This window comes from Balaenoptera musculus, chromosome 10 (assembly GCF_009873245.2).
Source record: "Balaenoptera musculus isolate JJ_BM4_2016_0621 chromosome 10, mBalMus1.pri.v3, whole genome shotgun sequence".
Taxonomy (NCBI): domain Eukaryota; kingdom Metazoa; phylum Chordata; class Mammalia; order Artiodactyla; family Balaenopteridae; genus Balaenoptera; species Balaenoptera musculus.
The window spans coordinates 66,542,435-66,561,947 of record NC_045794.1 but is presented as its reverse complement, the minus strand read 5'-3'; the positions used below and the strand labels follow the sequence as shown (position 1 = coordinate 66,561,947).

General features: G+C 34.1%; 1 protein-coding gene across 8 annotated transcripts in view; it reads left to right on the top strand.

The window, feature by feature from the left end:
* PPFIA2 (PTPRF interacting protein alpha 2) overlaps positions 1-19,513 on the top strand; it is a 476,859-nt gene that overhangs the window by 437,438 nt on the left and 19,908 nt on the right. For 4 of the 8 annotated variants that reach the window (XM_036867009.1, XM_036867007.1, XM_036867012.1 and 1 more), the window contains 5 exons: positions 3,264-3,464; positions 11,977-12,039; positions 13,189-13,218; positions 14,803-14,978; positions 18,889-18,986. In XM_036867009.1, coding sequence (XP_036722904.1) covers positions 3,264-3,464; positions 11,977-12,039; positions 13,189-13,218; positions 14,803-14,978; positions 18,889-18,986 — 568 coding nt within the window. Of the gene's footprint in view, positions 1-3,263; positions 3,465-11,976; positions 12,040-13,188; positions 13,219-14,784; positions 14,979-18,888; positions 18,987-19,513 lie in introns of all 8 variants that reach the window. The other 4 variants (XM_036867010.1, XM_036867008.1, XM_036867006.1 and 1 more) reach the window with 1 other exon arrangement.

Here is a 19,513-nt window from a genome sequence, read left to right as displayed (position 1 = left end):
TAAAACCCATTGTTTTAAAAGGTTCGGGATTATAAAATTGTCCACCTTCATTATCATATCACATCCAGAGCTAATGAATTAATCAATAAGGAACAATCAAAACTCACTTGAGTTTAAAAAATAATCTTATACAGATAAATATAAAAACATGCTGCATTTTTTTTCTTGGACTGAGTGAAAGAAGGCTGTGTCTTGCTTTATTTTATTCTTTTATATCAGTCAGGGAATTTTTAGCTTATTAGTGATCAGAGCTGCTTCTTCCAAATATTTCTTTCAAATTACTATATTTTAAAAATCAATTATAAGACAAAATGCTTAAGAAAGCCCACCTCAAAATTGAGAGCAATTCTTTGTTCAGTTTCACTCCAGTAAAATGAGCTGCAGTTTGACAGAGAGTTAACTGCTATTTTGGCAAGTGATGAACAAATCCTTTATATATTAAAAAAACAAAACAAAACATTTACTGACATTAAGGGGCTAGGAAATGACAGGCAGTGAAGTTTGTGCTAATTAAAACTATCCTGAGCATGCAGAAATTGCTCATAATGTGTTCCATAAAATGACTTTATAAAATGACTTTATACAGTGACTTCACAACCATTTACAGAGCACCTCTTTGGTGCCAGACTTTGTTCTAGATGCTTCAAATGCACTTCTGAACAGAGTATGTGTATGAAACATTGGTCCTCCTTGAGCTTATTTTCTTTCATGTGATGACAGATTGAGGAGTAAATGACACTGTATGTTAGAAGCTAAGTGCCATGGAAAAAAAATAAGGCAAGGAATGGGGATAAAGAATGTCTGCTTGGTGTTATGGGAAGGAGGGGAAGAGACATTCAGAGGGAAGGAGACATTTGAGTAAAGATTTAAAGTATGTGAGGGAGTAAGGCATGTGAAGATAGAGGGGACAAGCATTCAAATAGAGGGAACAGCAGATGCAAAGGTCCTGAGGCAGAAAAAGGCCTGGGCTGTTTCCAGGGAACAACAAGGAAACCAGTGTTGTATAATAAGTGAAATTATACAATGGAATAAACAAGATGAATGAGGTGGGTGATCCAATGGATGAGAGCTCTTTCACCTCCTTTAGTATCTCCTTCAATGCACAGCCCACTAAGAGTGATGTGAACAAATAAGTCTGATGCTTCACACACCATTTATTGACACCAAAAACTTTGTAAAAGTCTAATCAGGGATGACCTTGGTAACCATGTATTGGCAAGCATTTGGGTAATGTTAACCAGTGTGGAAATCCAAATATCTTAGCATACAGGAGATGAAAAGAGGTGACAATCTTTAGGGTCCAGTGAAGGTATATTTAGACGTTTAGTTATTTTGAACAACTTGAGTTTACAAACTATGAAGTCAAGTCCCATCTTCTGTCGTAGCTAATCATATCTGTCAAGGCAAGGTCAATTCCTTTGCCTAACCTGTAGGAGATACTATATTCAGTCATGCACTGTACCTATATCCCCTCTCTCCTTCTCTTATCTCAGTCACAGCCCAGGCCACATTGACTGAAAGATTTGACTTTTTGTGTTTCCTCTACAGAGGCAAGCAACCCTTTAATATGGCAGAATTTTTTAATTTAAAAAAAAATCAGTGTTATCTATTATCATGTAACAAATTATCCCAACACTTAGCATTTGTTTTCCTCCTGGCTTCTGTAGGTCAGGAATCTGGACATGGTTTAGCTACCGCCTCTGTTCAAAGTCTCTTACAAGGCTGCGAGCAAGGTGTCAGCCAGGACAACAGTCATCTCAAGGCTTGACTTGGGGAAATCCAATTCCAAGCTGACTCAGTTCCTTGCTAGCTGTTGGCCAGAGACATCTGTTCCTTTCCCTGTGAGCATCTCAAAGGACGACTCACAGCCCTGCAGCTGGCTTTCCCCAGAGCGAGAGCTCGGAGAAGACAGAGGGGGAGAGGACTGGCAGGAATGAAGCCACAGTCTTTTCATAACCTAATCTGGAAAGTCAGATCCCATCGCTTTTATCATAGTCTTTTCATTACAGTAAGTCACCAGGTCCAGCCCAAACTCAGAGGAAGAGGACAATACAAGGGCAGGAATATCAGGAAGTGAGATCATTGGGAGCCATCTTAGAAGCTGCGTAACACAAAGCCTTAGAAATAATAAAGCCGAATCCCTTCCATTTTACAAATGAGGAAAATAAGGCTGAGGTTTAGAGGACTTACTTGACTCGCCAATGACAAGGAAGGAATTAGAGCCCAAGCCTTCTGATTCTTGATTCAGAGCTCTTGGCATTGTACACTGCTGATTTATAGTTTTTCTTCTCTTACTCTCTCACTTTTCCTCACTCTCATGCTCTCTCCTTTTACTCAATCTGTTCATATCAGGAAATAAAATCAACAACAACAACAACAAAATCATTATTTTGGCTGTTTAAAACCAAGATTTAAACTGCTCATTTGCATGTGCCCTGTTTCTTACTCATAGCTAATGATGGAGGTGGGGGGGGGATAGGAATGGAAAGAATATTCCTTATTTAAGTGTATGTAATTCAGATGCTACAACACAGTGCATTCACCCTGTGCTGCAGATAATGTGCTGGGCATTATGCTGTGCTCATTGCACTACCAATTCAATTGTCTTTCCAGAGCCTCACAGCAAAGCTGAAGAATCACAATCCCTAATTTCTAAAGCATTATTCATTTTGTAACTCTCTTTAGCTAATGTTTTCCAGATGTTTATAATGTTAGCCTCTTCCATTAGCCCAGCATTTCATTCTCCAAAAAGTATTTTCATATTTAGCATCTAATTGAGTTCATACACCTATAGGTAGATAGATTGGAAATGTGGCTTAGCCACATTAAAGCCTTTGATCAAAGGCACTCAGAATTCCAAAGGAGAGTTATAAACTGAAGTCGTTTATTAAACAAATGTTAATTGAGCCTTTACCAAATGCAGCTTGTAGCTGTTCTTGTCCTTAAACTCAAGAGGAGATTTGGTGAGCTGCAGCTATTATATTTATCCCTAATAATATAAATTAGTTGTTAAATTGCAGACCCTGAAGACTACATTTCCAATCTTTGTTTCCATTACTGCCTAACTGGTTTTTTTGAATAAATTATTTAATGTCTTTGTGCATCTGTCTCTTCTGGGGAAAAAATAATAGCATCTCTTTCATGGGGTGTGGTAATAAATGAGTTCATGCAAGTAAGGTACTTAAAATAATGTCTAGCACATAGACATTGTTAATGGTTAACTATTAGTATAACCTGGGTATGTATTTTTCCCTATCCAACAGCTCTGGTTGGGAATGCCTGCTTGGTACGTGGCAGCCTGCCGAGCCAATGTGAAGAGCGGTGCCATTATGTCTGCTTTATCAGACACTGAGATCCAGAGAGAAATTGGAATCAGCAATCCTCTGCATCGCTTAAAGCTCCGACTAGCAATCCAGGAGATGGTTTCCCTAACCAGTCCTTCAGCTCCTCCAACATCCAGAACTGTGAGTCCATTTGTGCTCCTTCCCTCTCCCAGTGCTGGGTGAATAGCAGCATCTCCAAGTCCGCAGAGCAAAATTGTGGCAGCACACATTTCAGTGTCAGCATGAATTATTCTGAGGAGATTTAGTTTGCTCTCCATTAACCTTGCTGCTACTTTTAATAGGTTTTCAACTGAGGAACTGTGATTCCTATCAGACTTGAAGTCTGCAACCAAGACAGACTTTTTTTTTTTTTTTTTTTTTTTTTTTTTTTTATAAATAAATTTTTTTTTTTTTTAGAAATTCACGTTCTTTTATTTATTTATTTATTTATTTATGATTGTGTTGAGTCTTCGTTTCTGTGCGAGGGCTTTCTCTAGTTGCGGCAAGTGGGGACCACTCTTCATCGCGGTGCGCGGGCCTCTCACCATCGCGGCCTCTCTTGTTGCGGAGCACAGGCTCCAGACGCGCAGGCTCAGTAATTGTGGCTCACGGGCCCAGTTGCTCCGTGGCATGTGGGATCTTCCCAGACCAGGGCTCGAACCCGTGTCCCCTGCATTGGCAGGCAGATTCTCAACCACTGCGCCACCAGGGAAGCCCCCAAGACAGACTTTTGAGCTAGGCTCTAGACTAAAATTTAGATTTTTCTCCCAAGCAACAAGACCAAGAGTTTACTCTTTTTCAGAATTTTTCTTTTTAATGTAATCCAACATCTCAGGAGATGAGCAATAGGCATTAGTACTTTTTGAAGATGTAATGCTAAACTCACTACTTCTTTTTTTAAACACTTTTTTTTTTTAATTTATTTATTTATTTTGGGCTGTGCTGGGTCTTCGTTTCTGTGCGAGGGCTTTCTTCAGTTGCGGCAAGCGGGGGCCACTCTTCATCGCGGTGCGCGGGCCTCTCACTATCGCGGCCTCTCTTGTTGCGGAGCACAGGCTCCAGACGCGTAGGCTCAGTAATTGTGGCTCACGGGCCCAGTTGCTCCGTGTCACGTGGGATCTTCCCAGACCAGGGCTCGAGCCCGTGTCCCCTGCATTGGCAGGAAGATTCTCAACCACTGCGCCACCAGGGAAGCCCTAAACTCACTACTTCTTAAGCAGTTTTCATAATTATGAAAGTACCTTAGTATTTAATGTTTTATAAATACCAAGTGGATTACCTTCCTTCAAAACCTGTTTGCCTTTTATTTATAAATCCCTATTTCTCTCATAATTTCATCCCTATCTTAATATTAGGAAAGAACAAAATATCTAAAAAAAGGCATGCCAGATGACAAATTCAAACACTGAGGAAAAACTCCCAAATAATATTCATTCTTTCTTTAGTCCTTTCCCAAATTATATCTTTTGCTGATAAAGGATATGATTTCTGTTGTTAAATGGATTTTTCTGGTCCCATGTCTTATGCAAAATAATAAAATATGGAAGAATGAGGTAAGTTTGAATAGTGGGCAAAAGATAGAAAAGTGATATTACTTTATTTCAGTTTTCAGGCACAAAGCTAACTTGAGTATAAATTTTTACATGTGGTCTTAAACATAGACCATGAATTAGAGAAATTTGCTTCATATTTATTACATATATTCTTGTATTCCTTCCCAGTGTACTAGATTCCAATGCTAGAAATACAAGGTCAAATTTAAAAAGTGTTTATCTTTCTTGTATAATTCCATCTTAACTTCTTCCTAAGAAACATTTAGGAGAAAACATATACTTTAACAAATTCTTATATATAACTTGTATAACATTTTAAAATGTATATAAATGTTGTATACTATAGCTGAAATATTACTGAAGCTAAAAAATAATTCAGAATATGTTTAAAATAAAAGCTGAGAAGGCTATTAAAATAGTTACGGTAAACTGAATTCAGATCTGATGACAGTGTCCTGAGTAACTTCCAGCTGAAGGAGAAGTGTCATGACTGGTTTATGTTAACACTCTTCTCCTAAGAGCGAATTTGAACAAAAATATTTAAAATTCCCAATCTTGCAAAACTAAGAGCAATAGAAGCCCCAACTTCAAGATGAAAATAAGAATATAATTTATTATTTCTATTTAGTATCCTAACCTATTTCTTAAAGAAAAATTGAATAATTAAGCACTGTTTTTCTAAAGCTGTCTAAGCAAACTGAAAGAACTCAAATCACAAGCTGTTAAAGGTAAGAACATACTCAGTTGTTCAAAAAACAGCCAAATGTGAACAGAGCTTATGAAACCTTTCTTGATCTAGTCTCAGTTCTCCTCAAAGGCTTTATTTCCTCAGATCAGGATCCCAACAACACAGAACTACTTTCAGTTTCCTAAACTTTTATGATTTGGGTTGATTATAAGCTTTTTCAATTGCTCTTCCCTCTGCCTAGAACATTCTTTCCACTCCAAGATCACCATTCTTCTCCAACTCATCCTTCATCTAATGATTCCTGAATGTTCTTCCTCTAAAAAGTTTTCACTAAGCCCCAAAGTCTGGGTTTTCTTCCCTTCCTGAGTTACTACTCTGTATACTTATAAAAGCTATTTTATAATTTTCTCTTCTTGATTCATCCCACACTAGGCCAAGCAAGTATATTATCAGGTTTTCCATAGTCCCCAGGCCTTAACTCAGTGCCTGGCAAATTGTAAATAGTCAGTAACTATGCATCTTAAAATGATGATTGTACAAGTCACTCTACTCACCAATATAGAGGATATGAGATATGTATGCCCTGATTACAGAGAGGGCAATCAAACTAAGAAAAGGAAGATGTGTTCACCAGCAGGTTTAGTAGAAGATGACATAGGTTAATTCCTTAATGTGAGATAGAAGCAGAGTGCCGTGGAATTCAAAGGAAGGAGAAATCACTTCTGGTTGAATAAGGCTTCAAAGAGGAATTAACATTTGAAAGACAGGTAATATATTGTTAATTATTAAAATTATTAATATTTTCACTATTAACTTTTTGATAGAGAGCTTTTCATTCTATTTTCTTTCTCATTTTATAAAAATGAATTATTTTCACATAATATATTATTTTGTACTTTTAAAACTTAGTAATATAGCATGAATATTTCCCCCATTTTATTAAGTATGCAATTGTAATATTTTTAATTGCAGCATACCTCCTTAATGGAAATATCGTAATTTATTTAACCAAGTCCCTAATATTGGACATTTTGCTTATTTAACAATTTTCTTTGTATTTCTAATACCATAGTGGATAAGCAAGTAGTTATATTATTGCATTAACTGAACTGTAGTAATTTCCATAGCAATATTTGTATACAGGGCATTTATATTCTTATTACTTTTGAACCTTAATTGTCAAATTGTATTGTATAGTCTTTTTTTTTCCTTTGTCAATGTTAATGATTACATTGCTTAAATTTACATTTTAAAAATTACTAGTAAAGTTAAATTTTTTCATATGCTTATTTATTTTAGCATTTAAATAAATTACCTAGTCATAACCTTTTTCATTTTTCTATAGGATTATAGGAATATTCATTTTTTTTACTAATGTGTAAAAGCTCTTTATTCACAGAAGACATATGCCCTTTGCTAAATATTGATGCAAGTTTCATAAGAGATAAGTTGTCTCTATTTGCTTTAAAAATAATCTACTGAGTGCTTTTTATTTCTTTTACTCCATCTACATGGAAGTATTTACTTGTTTCTAATATGTTTCAAATATGATTTGCTTTGCAAAAAAACTACATGTGAATTTCTAGGAATTAATCCACTGCATAAAGTGAAGCTGAAAACATTTTAAAGTTATCACCTAAAATTATATAATAGGATTCACACTTTGAAAATTCAAAAGGAGTTGGTTTGGGTTTTTTGTTTTTTTGGTTTTTTTAAGAAATGTTATCATGTCTTCTAGAACACTGCACGTAGTTCTGATCCTACAAGATTTTCCGTGTGTTTAGGTTTGGGTTTGGGTTCTAAGAAAGATGTATCTTGTTCATTCACTCAAGTTCTAAAGAGAAAAAAACAAGATACTTAGATTTTTTTTTTAAAACTGAACAGAACTCTGCCTCCTTTTCTGTCTAGACGAAATGGGCTAACATTAGAAAAATCTAATGTTTACATTTATTATTACTATATTATTTACATTTTTTATATCGTTGGGCCAGCCCTAATCTTCCAGCTTTCTGTTTCCTCTTCCTAAGCTACAGTTACTGTAGAAAGCCTCTTACAAAATAGGATAGAGATGGAGATATCAGGTAATTGAAATATTTGGTTAAAGAGGTGTGTCATAAAGAATAAATAAATACTTTAAATATTTTATCTTAAGTAAAAATATGTAAATGTTCAGGCACTTGCAAATTTAGATGAAACCCTAGGACTTTTCTTTGAGTATAATTCTAATGCCTGGAGTTTCACATTATGTTTATTTAATAACTTCATCCATTAAACATCTTCAATTTTTAAAATTTGAGTTTCTTTTTAAAGTGATAACTTGAAGATACTTGAAAAGCTATGTGAGTGCAGAATCTTCCTGGAAATTTACCAATTCTTCCCCAGACTTTGCTGAAGTTGTATCTCACTGACAATGTGTTTTAAGATTTACCTTTATCTGGTCTTTCCAAATAATTCAACTTAGTGTTCACACATGAGCCAAGTTTATTTAATTTTGGCTCTATGTAATATTTATTTAAATTGCCTAATTTTTTAAAAAGTGCAGTGGAAGTAGACAGTTTTGGCAACAAATATAAATGATCTTTAGTAAACATATAATTCAGCAAATTTGAGCAGACATGTAAGGCATAAGATAGGCTTCAGCACAATGTATGGGGAAAATAGCATTTATTAAACTAAAGATTTACTTGGGTAGAGATTGTTTAATGAAAATTCTAATGAAATTGTAGTAACAGCCAACATCAGTGGAGTACTTACTGTCAGTCCCTGTTCTAAGTGCTCTACATGCAATAACTCATTTGAGCCTCAGGACAATGCTATGAGATGGGTACTTTTATGACATCTATTTTACAAATGGGAAAAACTGATGAACGGAGAGGTTAAGTGACTTGTCTAAGGTCACACCCCAGGTGGTTTTACCCCATAGTCTATGCTCCTAACAAGTGTACTCTCCTGCTTCTTGAACTCTACCAGTTTTCCTTCTTTTTTGCAACATTCTCCCAGTCTACTTTGGTTCCACTTTTCATTATTACTAACCTCCTAAGCCTCAACCTTTAATGTAAATAAGGTGAAATATAATTGTGTAAAACTAGTCTTATTATAATGAGAAATATTTCTCTTCTTATGGTGAGAAATATCAATTCAGATAAGGGAAAAATGTGGATCTAGGCCATTTTGAAAGTGAAAAGTAAATTTCAAATTAATTTACTTTGTAATTCAATTATAAAGTAAAAAATTCTTCAGAATGACTTATGTAGTAACAGAAGTTACTTCTAGCTAGATAAAGTTTAGGATTATTCTGAGGTCTGGCTGCTTTACTTATTTTGTATTTCTGACAGCAAGAGAATTCTTTTCCTCCAATTAATTTTCATGAGTTATCCCTTAAACTCATTTTAATATTAATTTTTACATCATAATTCTGTCCTGAATGATTTAATTAGTTAAGTGCTTTAATTCTCAACATCCTTTAGGAATTTTCCTACGAGATCTCATTTGATAATACTATCTGAATACTCTACTCCATCTGGACTAAGGTGAGGCCAGCAAGGCACCTCAAGCAAAATTGAATGAGACACTCACTGTCAGTACCGACCTTGCACTTGCATGATCCTGAAAGCGAGTGCTTCTTTAAATGTAGCCCCCTTGACACCTCACCTACCTCATCCTAGTCCCAGCCCTGTATCAGAATATATTACATCATAATTTTAAATTATTTGTATTTTTTCTAGTATGAGTATGCAGTTTTAGTCTACTTAACAGATGTAGAATCTAAAATTTAGAGAGGTTTAGGAAATGTCCTGGGTAGTTACTGAGAAGTGGCACTGCTAGAACTCAAGCCTCTTGATTATAATTTGGTAAATTTCCAGATAGTTAAAATTTTAGGAATCATTTGCTAGACTCAAATGGTATTCGCCACACACACACACAAAAAAGTCTACTGGTTTGCATTCTCCAGCTCAGATACTGGGGGTTGCAGCGTGGACTGATGTAAATGATTTTCAGCGGCTCTCAGAAAACCACAACCAAATTATATGATACTTGTCCTTTATGCTTTTCCAAGCTACTTTTTGCATTGTCTTTATCCTTGGACCCAAGGCACCAGAGTCCCTTGGTTGCTCAAAGCGTCCCACTCTAGCTATTCTCTAAGATGTGCTCTTTGCTGAAACACTCTTGCCCTAAAGCACCCTTTTATGACTTACCCTGTTGAAAGTTCCATCCTTCAAACTGGTGGTAAAAAGAAAGAAATCTGAATAATTGACTCACTACACATGGGTTTGCTTATAAAATAAACTTGTTAAAACCTCAACTAATGCCTAAGTGATTGGATTGTTTAGAAGTCATTTTATGGATTACTTTACCAGACTCTAGAGCAGGCAGTGCTCCTCAGAAGTAAAACTGCAGAGCATGAGTGAACAGCTGACTTACAACTTCAGAAAGTTTGGCAACCATACTTGAGAAAATTGCCCTGGATATATACTCATTTTGCATGTAAAAATACAGACAAAGCCATAGCTTGCAGAGTCCTACTCACCCCAGAATATGGTGATAGACTGGCAAATATAGACTTTAACCTGTGAAAGAGATTATACATGTATGTATTCTAGTATGAAATAATACTGGTCAAGTTTCTTATAGAAGGAGGGAGATCTTCATTGTTTGGATTCACAATCAAGGTCGAATCTTTAGAAATCATTGTAAAACAATCTGGCCTGAATGAATTTCCTCTCAGGTAACCATCACTGAAGGTCACGTTGAACAGTATAGCCACTCAGGCAAAACACTGTCATCACTGGGTGTAAAGGGAATGTGACAGATGAGTGTAAAATTCTTTTTAACATAGTACACGGCTCAAAAAGTCAGTAAAAGCAATTTCTGCCAAATGATTTAATGATTCATATATTCATACACAACTTTCTGTTTATAATGAGCACCATTCCTGGAAGCTAGGGATAGAAGGGAGGGGCATTTAATGACATGGATGACTGCTGTATTCTCAGTATATTTTACAGTTGTGCACAGTTTTATCTTTTAGGAAAAAATTCATATATACTCAAAATTCCAAAATGGTAGGAGAATGAGAATTCTTTACATATATATGATGCTTATCCTTTGAGATTTTATGCCCATATGATTTACTTATAATTATAAATATTTACTACTCAACTCTGTTTTGTTACTCAACTATATATATGAGTAATTCTCTTATACATGAGATTTATCTTATGTCAAATTATATTCATCAATTTAGTTTATACGTAGTTATTTTTTAAATTATATTAAATTACATTATTTATAATAGAAGATAAGTCAACATGGTACTATGTGTTGGTAGAAAAGGCAAGAGAGAATTATGGTGATGACTTATGTCGGGGTATCAACTTTGCTACTTCCAATTCTTTGAAACTAGACCCCTTCCAAAACAAGTAACAAGCAATACATAAGATTAAATTCCACTGTAACTATAGAATTGATGTGCTTGGACAATATTGAAATGTTCATAAATATTTCCCAGTAAAATGGTGGAATTTGATGGGAAGTGGTTCCCAGTGATCTGTATGTTACTAAGTGGACTTCAGTCTAGAAATTGTATGTATTAATACTTCAGTGTATAAAACAAACATCATGGGTTGTTTTTTTAGAAGGCAAATGAGACTTCATAATAGAATAGTGCCTGCTAGAGGGAAAATTTCCTTTTACATAATGTTCTTCTCTATAACAGTGAAGGATACTGCTAAAAAATTAGGAAACCTAGGTTTTGTGACTTCTGACAATATTTAGTGGAAAAATACCTATTATTAACTCCAAAATAGCATTTCTCTTCTTTTTTCTCTATAAGAATATAGGAAAACAACATATTTACTGAACTGTAAAAGGAAGAGGTCATTTGGGAAAAGCTGATATTGGTTTCCAAACAGGTTATGATAGAGCTTTCAGCTTTGTATTTACAACCAGTTTTCTCTTTCCAAGGACATTGAAGAATTAAAACTTTGAGAGCAAAATATTGGTAATAACACAAAATACATGTACCTTTGTTTACTGAAGAAAAAAATAAAAATATTCTTCTACAGATCAAATTTATTCAGTTCTCCATGATGACAAAAAGTGGATCCAATAGCCGGATACCTTTGAAATGCAAATTTTGATTAAGCCTTTTTCCTGATTAATAATTACAGAAGTATCATTTTAAATCTATCCCATGTGAGCTTCACAGCATGCCTCCTTCTATTTAATCTTTTGAAGTAGAAGAAAAAGGCAGCTATGAGAAACTAGCAGTGCTGTCTCTTGTGCATGCTATAGAAGCAAGAGCATGGTCGGGTTACTGTGGTACCATTAACTTACAGTGGTGCTGCGTTTCTTCTTTACCACTGCTTCCCTCCCATGGATCCCACTGCTTCCCTCTGGGCCTCCTCACTAGCCTTCAGGCAACGTTTGGGTGACCCATGAAGAAATGGAAAATCTTGCAGCTCCAGCAAAAACGGTTAGTCTTTACAGCTTTGTTGAACATGAAGAAAAGTTATTTTGCTGCTATTTGGATGGAAAAGCTATTTTGTTTATGATAGATCAGAGTAATGGGGTATGTTTACATAGTAATATGCAATGGTAACTAACATTTTTCATTATGGTTTTATTTCACTGACCCTAGACATTTTTAAATGAAGCTGTACTAGATTGGCATAATGTGGTTAATATAAGAGTTTGTAACATGCAAACAATAATCAAGAATTTAATGACACTTATTTATCCATTTTGCAACATTGGAAAGTTTTGATAACTAATATCAGTTTCTTGTACTTTACCATCTCAAATACAGAGCTTCCTCCTCCCACCCGCATGCAAAGCGTTCATTTAGTACTAAAAGCACAGACTTAAAAAATTCATCGTGACTCATTGTAATTGTCAGCTTTTAAAAATATATTACATATAGTCATTTCTTATTTAAAGTAACAAAGTTGGGCATGCCATGCATTTTATTATGAGCAACTTATTTTTAATTTAATGTCCTTTGAATTTTATTCCTCTTTGAAAAATTGATTATCTAGTTTATGATGAATAAAAATGCCAATGTTGTGTACTAATTACATTTTTAGTTTGTTGTGCTTGGTCTTTTCTTGTTTAGTTTTGTTTGTTGTTAGTTCTTGCTGAAATCCATTTGATTACCACAAAGTTTTGTTAGAAGGATGCAGTTACTTTGTCCACTCCATTAATTTACTTTATATAAGATTTATCCATCATATGTATGTATACACATTTGTGTATTGTATATTTGTATGTATATAATCAGAAATTTTAGTCATAACTTATTATATTTGTAAAATCCCACACTTTTAAGAATTAAAAAAGGTTTGGAATGACCAGATCAAATGTATCATGAAAATTCCATATGTTGTATGTGTGTGCATTTAATCAGAATAAATTAGAAACTGTGTAGGTGCCTTTGTAGTTGCCCTTGAACAGCTCTATTGATTACTGTGGATCTGAATAAGGATCTGTGTATTTATTTGTCTGTGTCTTAATTAACATTTTTAATACAAAGCAATTTTGCTTCTACTAGAAAAAATTTACTGTATTAATTTGAGATTAATTTATCTTTATCTGCTTTATTAATCATTTCCTGCTGCTAACACAGAAAGAATCTGAGGAAGGAAGCTGGGCCCAGGTAGGAAATTCATATGCTTTAAAACAATATCATTTAGTAGGCTATGAGGATATAAAGTAAGAAAATTGTATGTCATAATATTATGTCTTCACTTAGCTTAAGATTAGGCTAATCATGTATTTGACTTTATTATGTTTACTACTATATAGGTCTTTTAAAATCGCCATATTTTGCAAAGAAGATGATCATCATTTTATACCTGGCCTCTTTTGAAAGGAAAATTTCATTTCTCCTTTAAAAGAATGAACTGTAACTTAAATTTCTTGGAAATCACCCCTGAATATATTTAATCAGCAATCATTTATGTTGGATGTAAAGGGGGAGGGGAGATTTCAAAAAGCTTATTTGGAATCACCTACGCTTTAAAGTATAATGGAAAGTGTGTGAGAAATGGTGTTGGAGGGACATGTGTTAGCCTTGTGACTACACGTCAGAAGTCTCTCCCATTTATTGAGATGGCATATGAGTCAAGCATCTGTACTTTGAACAAACATATATGCTTGCAAGGAAGCTGTTCCTTTTTCAACATTTCCACATGTTTATTACTAAAAGAATTAATGTGTGTTATAGGTAATGTGATTCAAACTTTGACTGTAAGAAAAATTTTTGTAGTTATTACTAGGACCTACATTTAAACATTTAGTAAATTGGGGTCGCATTAGGGTTTTACTTTAGTGAGAATTTCATTTTTTAAGAACACACAAAATAAAGGGAACACCTAGATTTTCATTAGACATACATGTTATAATTGTGAATTTGTTGTTTGATAAGGAACTAAATAGAAGACATTGTCAAATTAATAGAGATTAATAGTTCTTTTTAAAAATTGCTTTAGAGATGATGGTTGATTTTGGTTTTCATTTTGGCTTTTAAGAACAGTGGTAAGATCAGTTCATATTGTTATATTAAAGAATTAAATTGTCTTACATTTTGATCATGCTCTGCTTCTTTAAGTACAGAGTCTGTATTGATTGATATCTACGAAAGACTGATTGCATCAATTTTTATAGAATACTGGCTGCATGCTTCACTAGGTAACAACAATGGCCACATAAAGCTTCAGCATTCTATCTCTCTAGCCTTGTGGCTCCTTTCTCTATTCATTTACTGAGGTTTCTGTTTTCACATCAAGATTTGCCATTACACCATGGCAATGGTAATAGTAGCATTGAAGAGAAGGAAATGGTGGCGTATTGGCTAACAGATAAAAATAAAATAAGTTAAATTAAATAAATCAATCAATACAAAGAAAGGATCTTTAAGCTCAGCATTTGTATTATATCATTCATTTGGATTTTGAATTAAAATGCATATTTGTATAAAATGTAATTCCTTTTGAGCAAACAAAGTGAACATAATCATTCTCTTTAGGCAAGGACTTTGACACATGTACCCAGAGTTCTACTTTGTACCAAAATAAATCAAATATTTAGAGGCTAAATATTATTTCCACTTTGTTTCAATATATCATAGGAATTAAATATCAATTATAATGATATCCCATACCCTCCAATTACCGTCCCATTTTATTGGCTAAGAAACTTGACTGCTATAAAACAATTCTAGTGTCCGGTTTTTCTACAGACCCTGGCATATGGAGATATGAACCACGAGTGGATTGGAAACGAATGGCTTCCCAGCCTGGGGTTACCTCAATACAGAAGTTATTTTATGGAATGCTTGGTAGATGCAAGAATGTTAGATCACCTAACAAAAAAAGATCTCCGTGTCCATTTAAAAATGGTGGATAGTTTCCATCGGTACGTTTTTTCCAAAAACTAATTAAAGTGAAAAATAAATAATTGTATATATTACTAGAACATAAAGAGATATTTAAGAAATATAGAATATGTGCTCTTCGAAACATCTGTGTACATCTACTTGGCAAAGTATCTTTATACAACAAATTGCGGGGACTATCTAATGTAGAGCTGGGTGCATATTACATGCCCAAAGTTTATGGAACTGGACAGTACAAAATTCTCATACAGCATAGATCTTTTTCTCCCTTGTATCTGTAGGAAATTTCATGTTTGTGATTTGTATCTATATATGTTTTAATATTAGAAAATTATTTATTAAGAATAAAATCATCAGTCTCGACTATATATGGAGTTATAAATTATATAACTTAGGCATATACTAGAAAAAAATTTGAGAAGGAATTCTCTTCTGAAGAACATTTTTGTTTTTGTGTAAACCTTTTAGTGCTTTTGCTTATTTGTACATTAATTTTCAGGAAAAAAAATACTGAATGGGTTGTGAGACATTGGTAAGAGCACAGATAAATGAAAGGCAAATGAAAATTAGTTTTTCAAGTTGCTTATCATCTAGGGAGTAAAAAAAGGGTTGTTATAATACTATGTCATAAATGTTATGTTGTAGCCTGATCTCTTTGTAGGTTATCTGCAAAATTGTCAGTTGTGTTATGATTATTTTATATACAGTTAGTTATTATAATAAATTAATAAATATAAATCTAGACAATTTGGGAAACTACTTGTTCACATCCTGTCCAACATTTAATTAGTGATGGAAATTAAAATGGTATAAAAATCATATATGTTAATGACTAAAGTTAGGATAAAGAGATAATAATTGAGATTCTTCAGTCAAATTTATCAAAGTGTTTTGAATCTTAACACAGTTGTTTACACTGTTGGATTACATTTAGTAGAGATAAATATAACATTGTTTTTAAAAACCATTAAGATGCTGGATGGCGAATTCATGATTTAAAAGCAGTTCAAGTGAAAAAGATATGTGATTTATAGTTGACACAAAAATCTCAGTTCTGGTTAATGGCTTGACAGGGCATATTTAGACTGTGTTTATTGGCAGGCACAATAAAAGTCCTACTATGTGGTGAGATAACAATAAGAAATTTTATTAATTTATGGACATTAAATTGTTATTGATAAAGTGGTAAAACCTGGGGGAAAGGAAGGAATTAAAGAAATTTAGCTTGGATAAGGGAGGACTTTAGATAAGTTTTCTTATGTTTTAATATTATGTGATAGAGTAATATTTGCTGTCTTGAACATGTGCTTTTCTAGTACAAATAGGTATAGATAATAGGGTGAGTGATTTATGTTTAACAGAAAATACAACTTTGTATCACTCTCAATTGCTCTATAGTACACACATTGTGAGGTAGTGAGTTCCCTGTCACTGAACATTTAGGGCCTCAAATTTTGTGTGGTTGCAATAGACTTTTAAATATTAGAATTTTTGATGACACACTTGTGCCTGTTTTCTATTCTTCACTGGATCAACTTTTAATTGCTTTATTATTATAGTAGAAATGATTCATCCAGAGAGCAAGTTTTCTTTTTTAAAAAATAAAAATTACTCAAATGGCAGGGTTCTTGTTTGTTCTGGGAAATACACAAGCTTCATCTTTATGCTATGCTTAGCTCTGACTTAAAGCAAGTAATACTTTACTGCATATGGCATCCCATTGTCTTTACAGCCCAGTTTTCCATCTGACAAGACATTGTTGTAACAACATATATCCTTTTCATAGCACAATTTTACATTACATACAAAAACTTGGCAGAAGTTAGGCAAGACCCAGTGGTTTAACCTCAAGCTGGCTAATGTCTATGATGGTTTTTACATCAGTATTATCTGGTATTCCACTGAATTAGTTTGCTTGGGCTAGCATGACAAAATAACATAGATGGGTGGCTTAAACAACAGAAATTTATTTTCTCAAAGTTCTGGAATCTAGAAAACAAAGATCAAAGTGTCAGCATTATTGGTTTCTTCTCCTTGGCTTGCAGATAGCTGCCTTCTCACTGTGTCCTCACATCGTCTTTCCTGTGTGTGTGTTTACTTCCCAGGTTTCTCTGTGTGTCCAAATTTCCTCTTTTAAGGACACAAGTCATACTGGATTAAGGCATACCCTGATGATCTGATTTTAACTTAATTACCTCTTTTAAGACCCAGTCTCCAATCACAGTCACATTCTGAAGTATTGGGCGTTAGGGCTTCATTGTAAGAATTTGGGGAAACACAGTTTATCCCATAACAGCAATTAATGCAGATTTCTTTCCATTTTCCTCTGATTCTGAAATATTTGAACTCAGCATTGTTCTTATTAAAATGCAGGGCTTAGAAATGCGTCCAGCACTTAAGAGTAGCCTGGCCAATGTGTATGTCTAAATTTGTCTATAATTCTAAACATTTAAGAAATCACTAATATTCAGCGCTCTTTATTCTTGAGGCCTAGAGATTCTTTTTACCTATTATACTCTCCCACATCCTTTATATATAATATCAGTAAGTCTTCTTTCTTCTCTCTGAACATCTCTGGTTTCTAGATTTTCTTTTCATGCTTTTCTTTGTCCTTAGTGTGACCCTTATTTTGACAGCATTTCTTCCTCAACTAATTTCCCTGTCCCCTAGAATTACCTGTTTTCCCCAACTCCTGTGTTACTACCAGATTATTCTCTCTTAAACCAAAACCTTTTATTGTCATTTTTATCCTCCTGTGAAAATTGTCCAATAATTTTTATCACCTTGATGTGTTCTACACTTACTCTGAATGCAAACTTTCCTTAATGTAACCCCATTCTCCATATAAAATCTTATTCCTCCTAACTTCCTGGCATAGATCTTCACTCTGGACAGAGGAGCTATCACCACACATTTAACATTTCATCAGCAATCCTATGTTCATGGTGCTCCATATCCTTTACTAACCCTCCCTCTGCCTGCCTGATCCTTTAAGGATCAGTCAGTTTTCTGCTCTTCCACAATATCCTTTCCACGTAGAGTTTCAATATCTGCTGACTTGTTCCTTTCACATATTTCTGTATCACTTAGAGTTGGTGGCGATTCATTTTAGTATTTGGTTCTGTATGTTATCACTTAACTCATTCATATTTTTATTATTTATTTATAAATTTATTTATTTATAAATTTATTTATTTATTTATTATTTTTGGCTGCGTTGTGTCTTTGTTGCTGTGCTCAGGCTTTCTCTAGTTGTGGCGAGCGGGGGCTACTCTTTGTTGCAGTGTGCGGGCTTCTTATTGTGGTGGCTTCTCTCATTGCAGAGCATGGGCTCTAGGTGTGCAGGCTTCAGTAGTTGTGGCACGTGGGCTCAGTAGTTGTGGCTTGTAGGCTCTAGAGCTCAGGCTCAGTAGTTGTGGTGCATGGGCTTAGTTGTTCCACGGCATGTGGGATCTTCCCAGACCAGGACTCAAACCCATGTCATTCTTAACCACTACGCCACCAGGGAAGCCCCTCATTCATGTTTTTATATTATTTTTCTCATCAGCTAAAAAGAAGAGTATCCCTTTCTTATAACTTCCTTCTTGTCTCCATAATAGTGACTCTTTTCAAAGGAGTAAAATGTTCATTTGTCTTCAAACAATGTTGAAATAGCCTAATAGAAAACAAAGACATGTGGATGAACAACATAATCCAAGATTATTTTTAAGACTATGGTTATTTTATTTCGAAAATACTTTTTTTTTACTCTTTAGAAACACTGTGTGCTTAGAATAACTATAATTTTAATTCCCTCAAATTCTAAAGGATTTAATTACAAATGGAATTTATTAACCTGTTGCCTGAAGAAGTAGTGCATAGTGTTGACTATGCCTAATCATCTACTGCGTAAACTAAATGTGTTTTCTCCTTTAAAAAAAAAAATAACAGAACAAGTTTACAATATGGAATTATGTGCTTAAAGAGGTTGAATTATGACCGAAAAGAACTAGAAAGAAGACGAGAAGCAAGCCAACATGAAATAAAAGGTAATATGTCTTTCTTTCATATCAAATGCCTTTTTTTTTCTGGGATTTTTAGTTTTCACTTTTATGAACCTAAAATGCTGTATGCATTACAATTGTCATTAAGTAACGTAAGTATTCAGCTAGAAGAGTGTCATCATTATTTCTTTTTCATTACTTTTCTGATTAAAACTCAGAAAAGGATATCATCACTTTATGAGATAGATATCCCATTTGGGGAATATTCTTGATTTTCTGAATTGAGATTTATTCCTCTGAACCTATTACTTATATATTCTGTTTATCCTAAAGATGCCTTCACATAGATAGTTTTGTCAGGCTTTTAATAGAACATTCTCATTATGATTCAGAGAAACATGGTATATAATTTATTTACAGCAGTTTATCCCTGGTTTGCATCATTTGAATTTTATTTCAGTGACCAGATATTTTATTTGTGTAATATAGTTGTTGAAATTATACAGGGATTTTTATATAGAAGTTACAGAGGGAATTTTCCCCTATAAATGAGACTAGTCCACTAATAATTT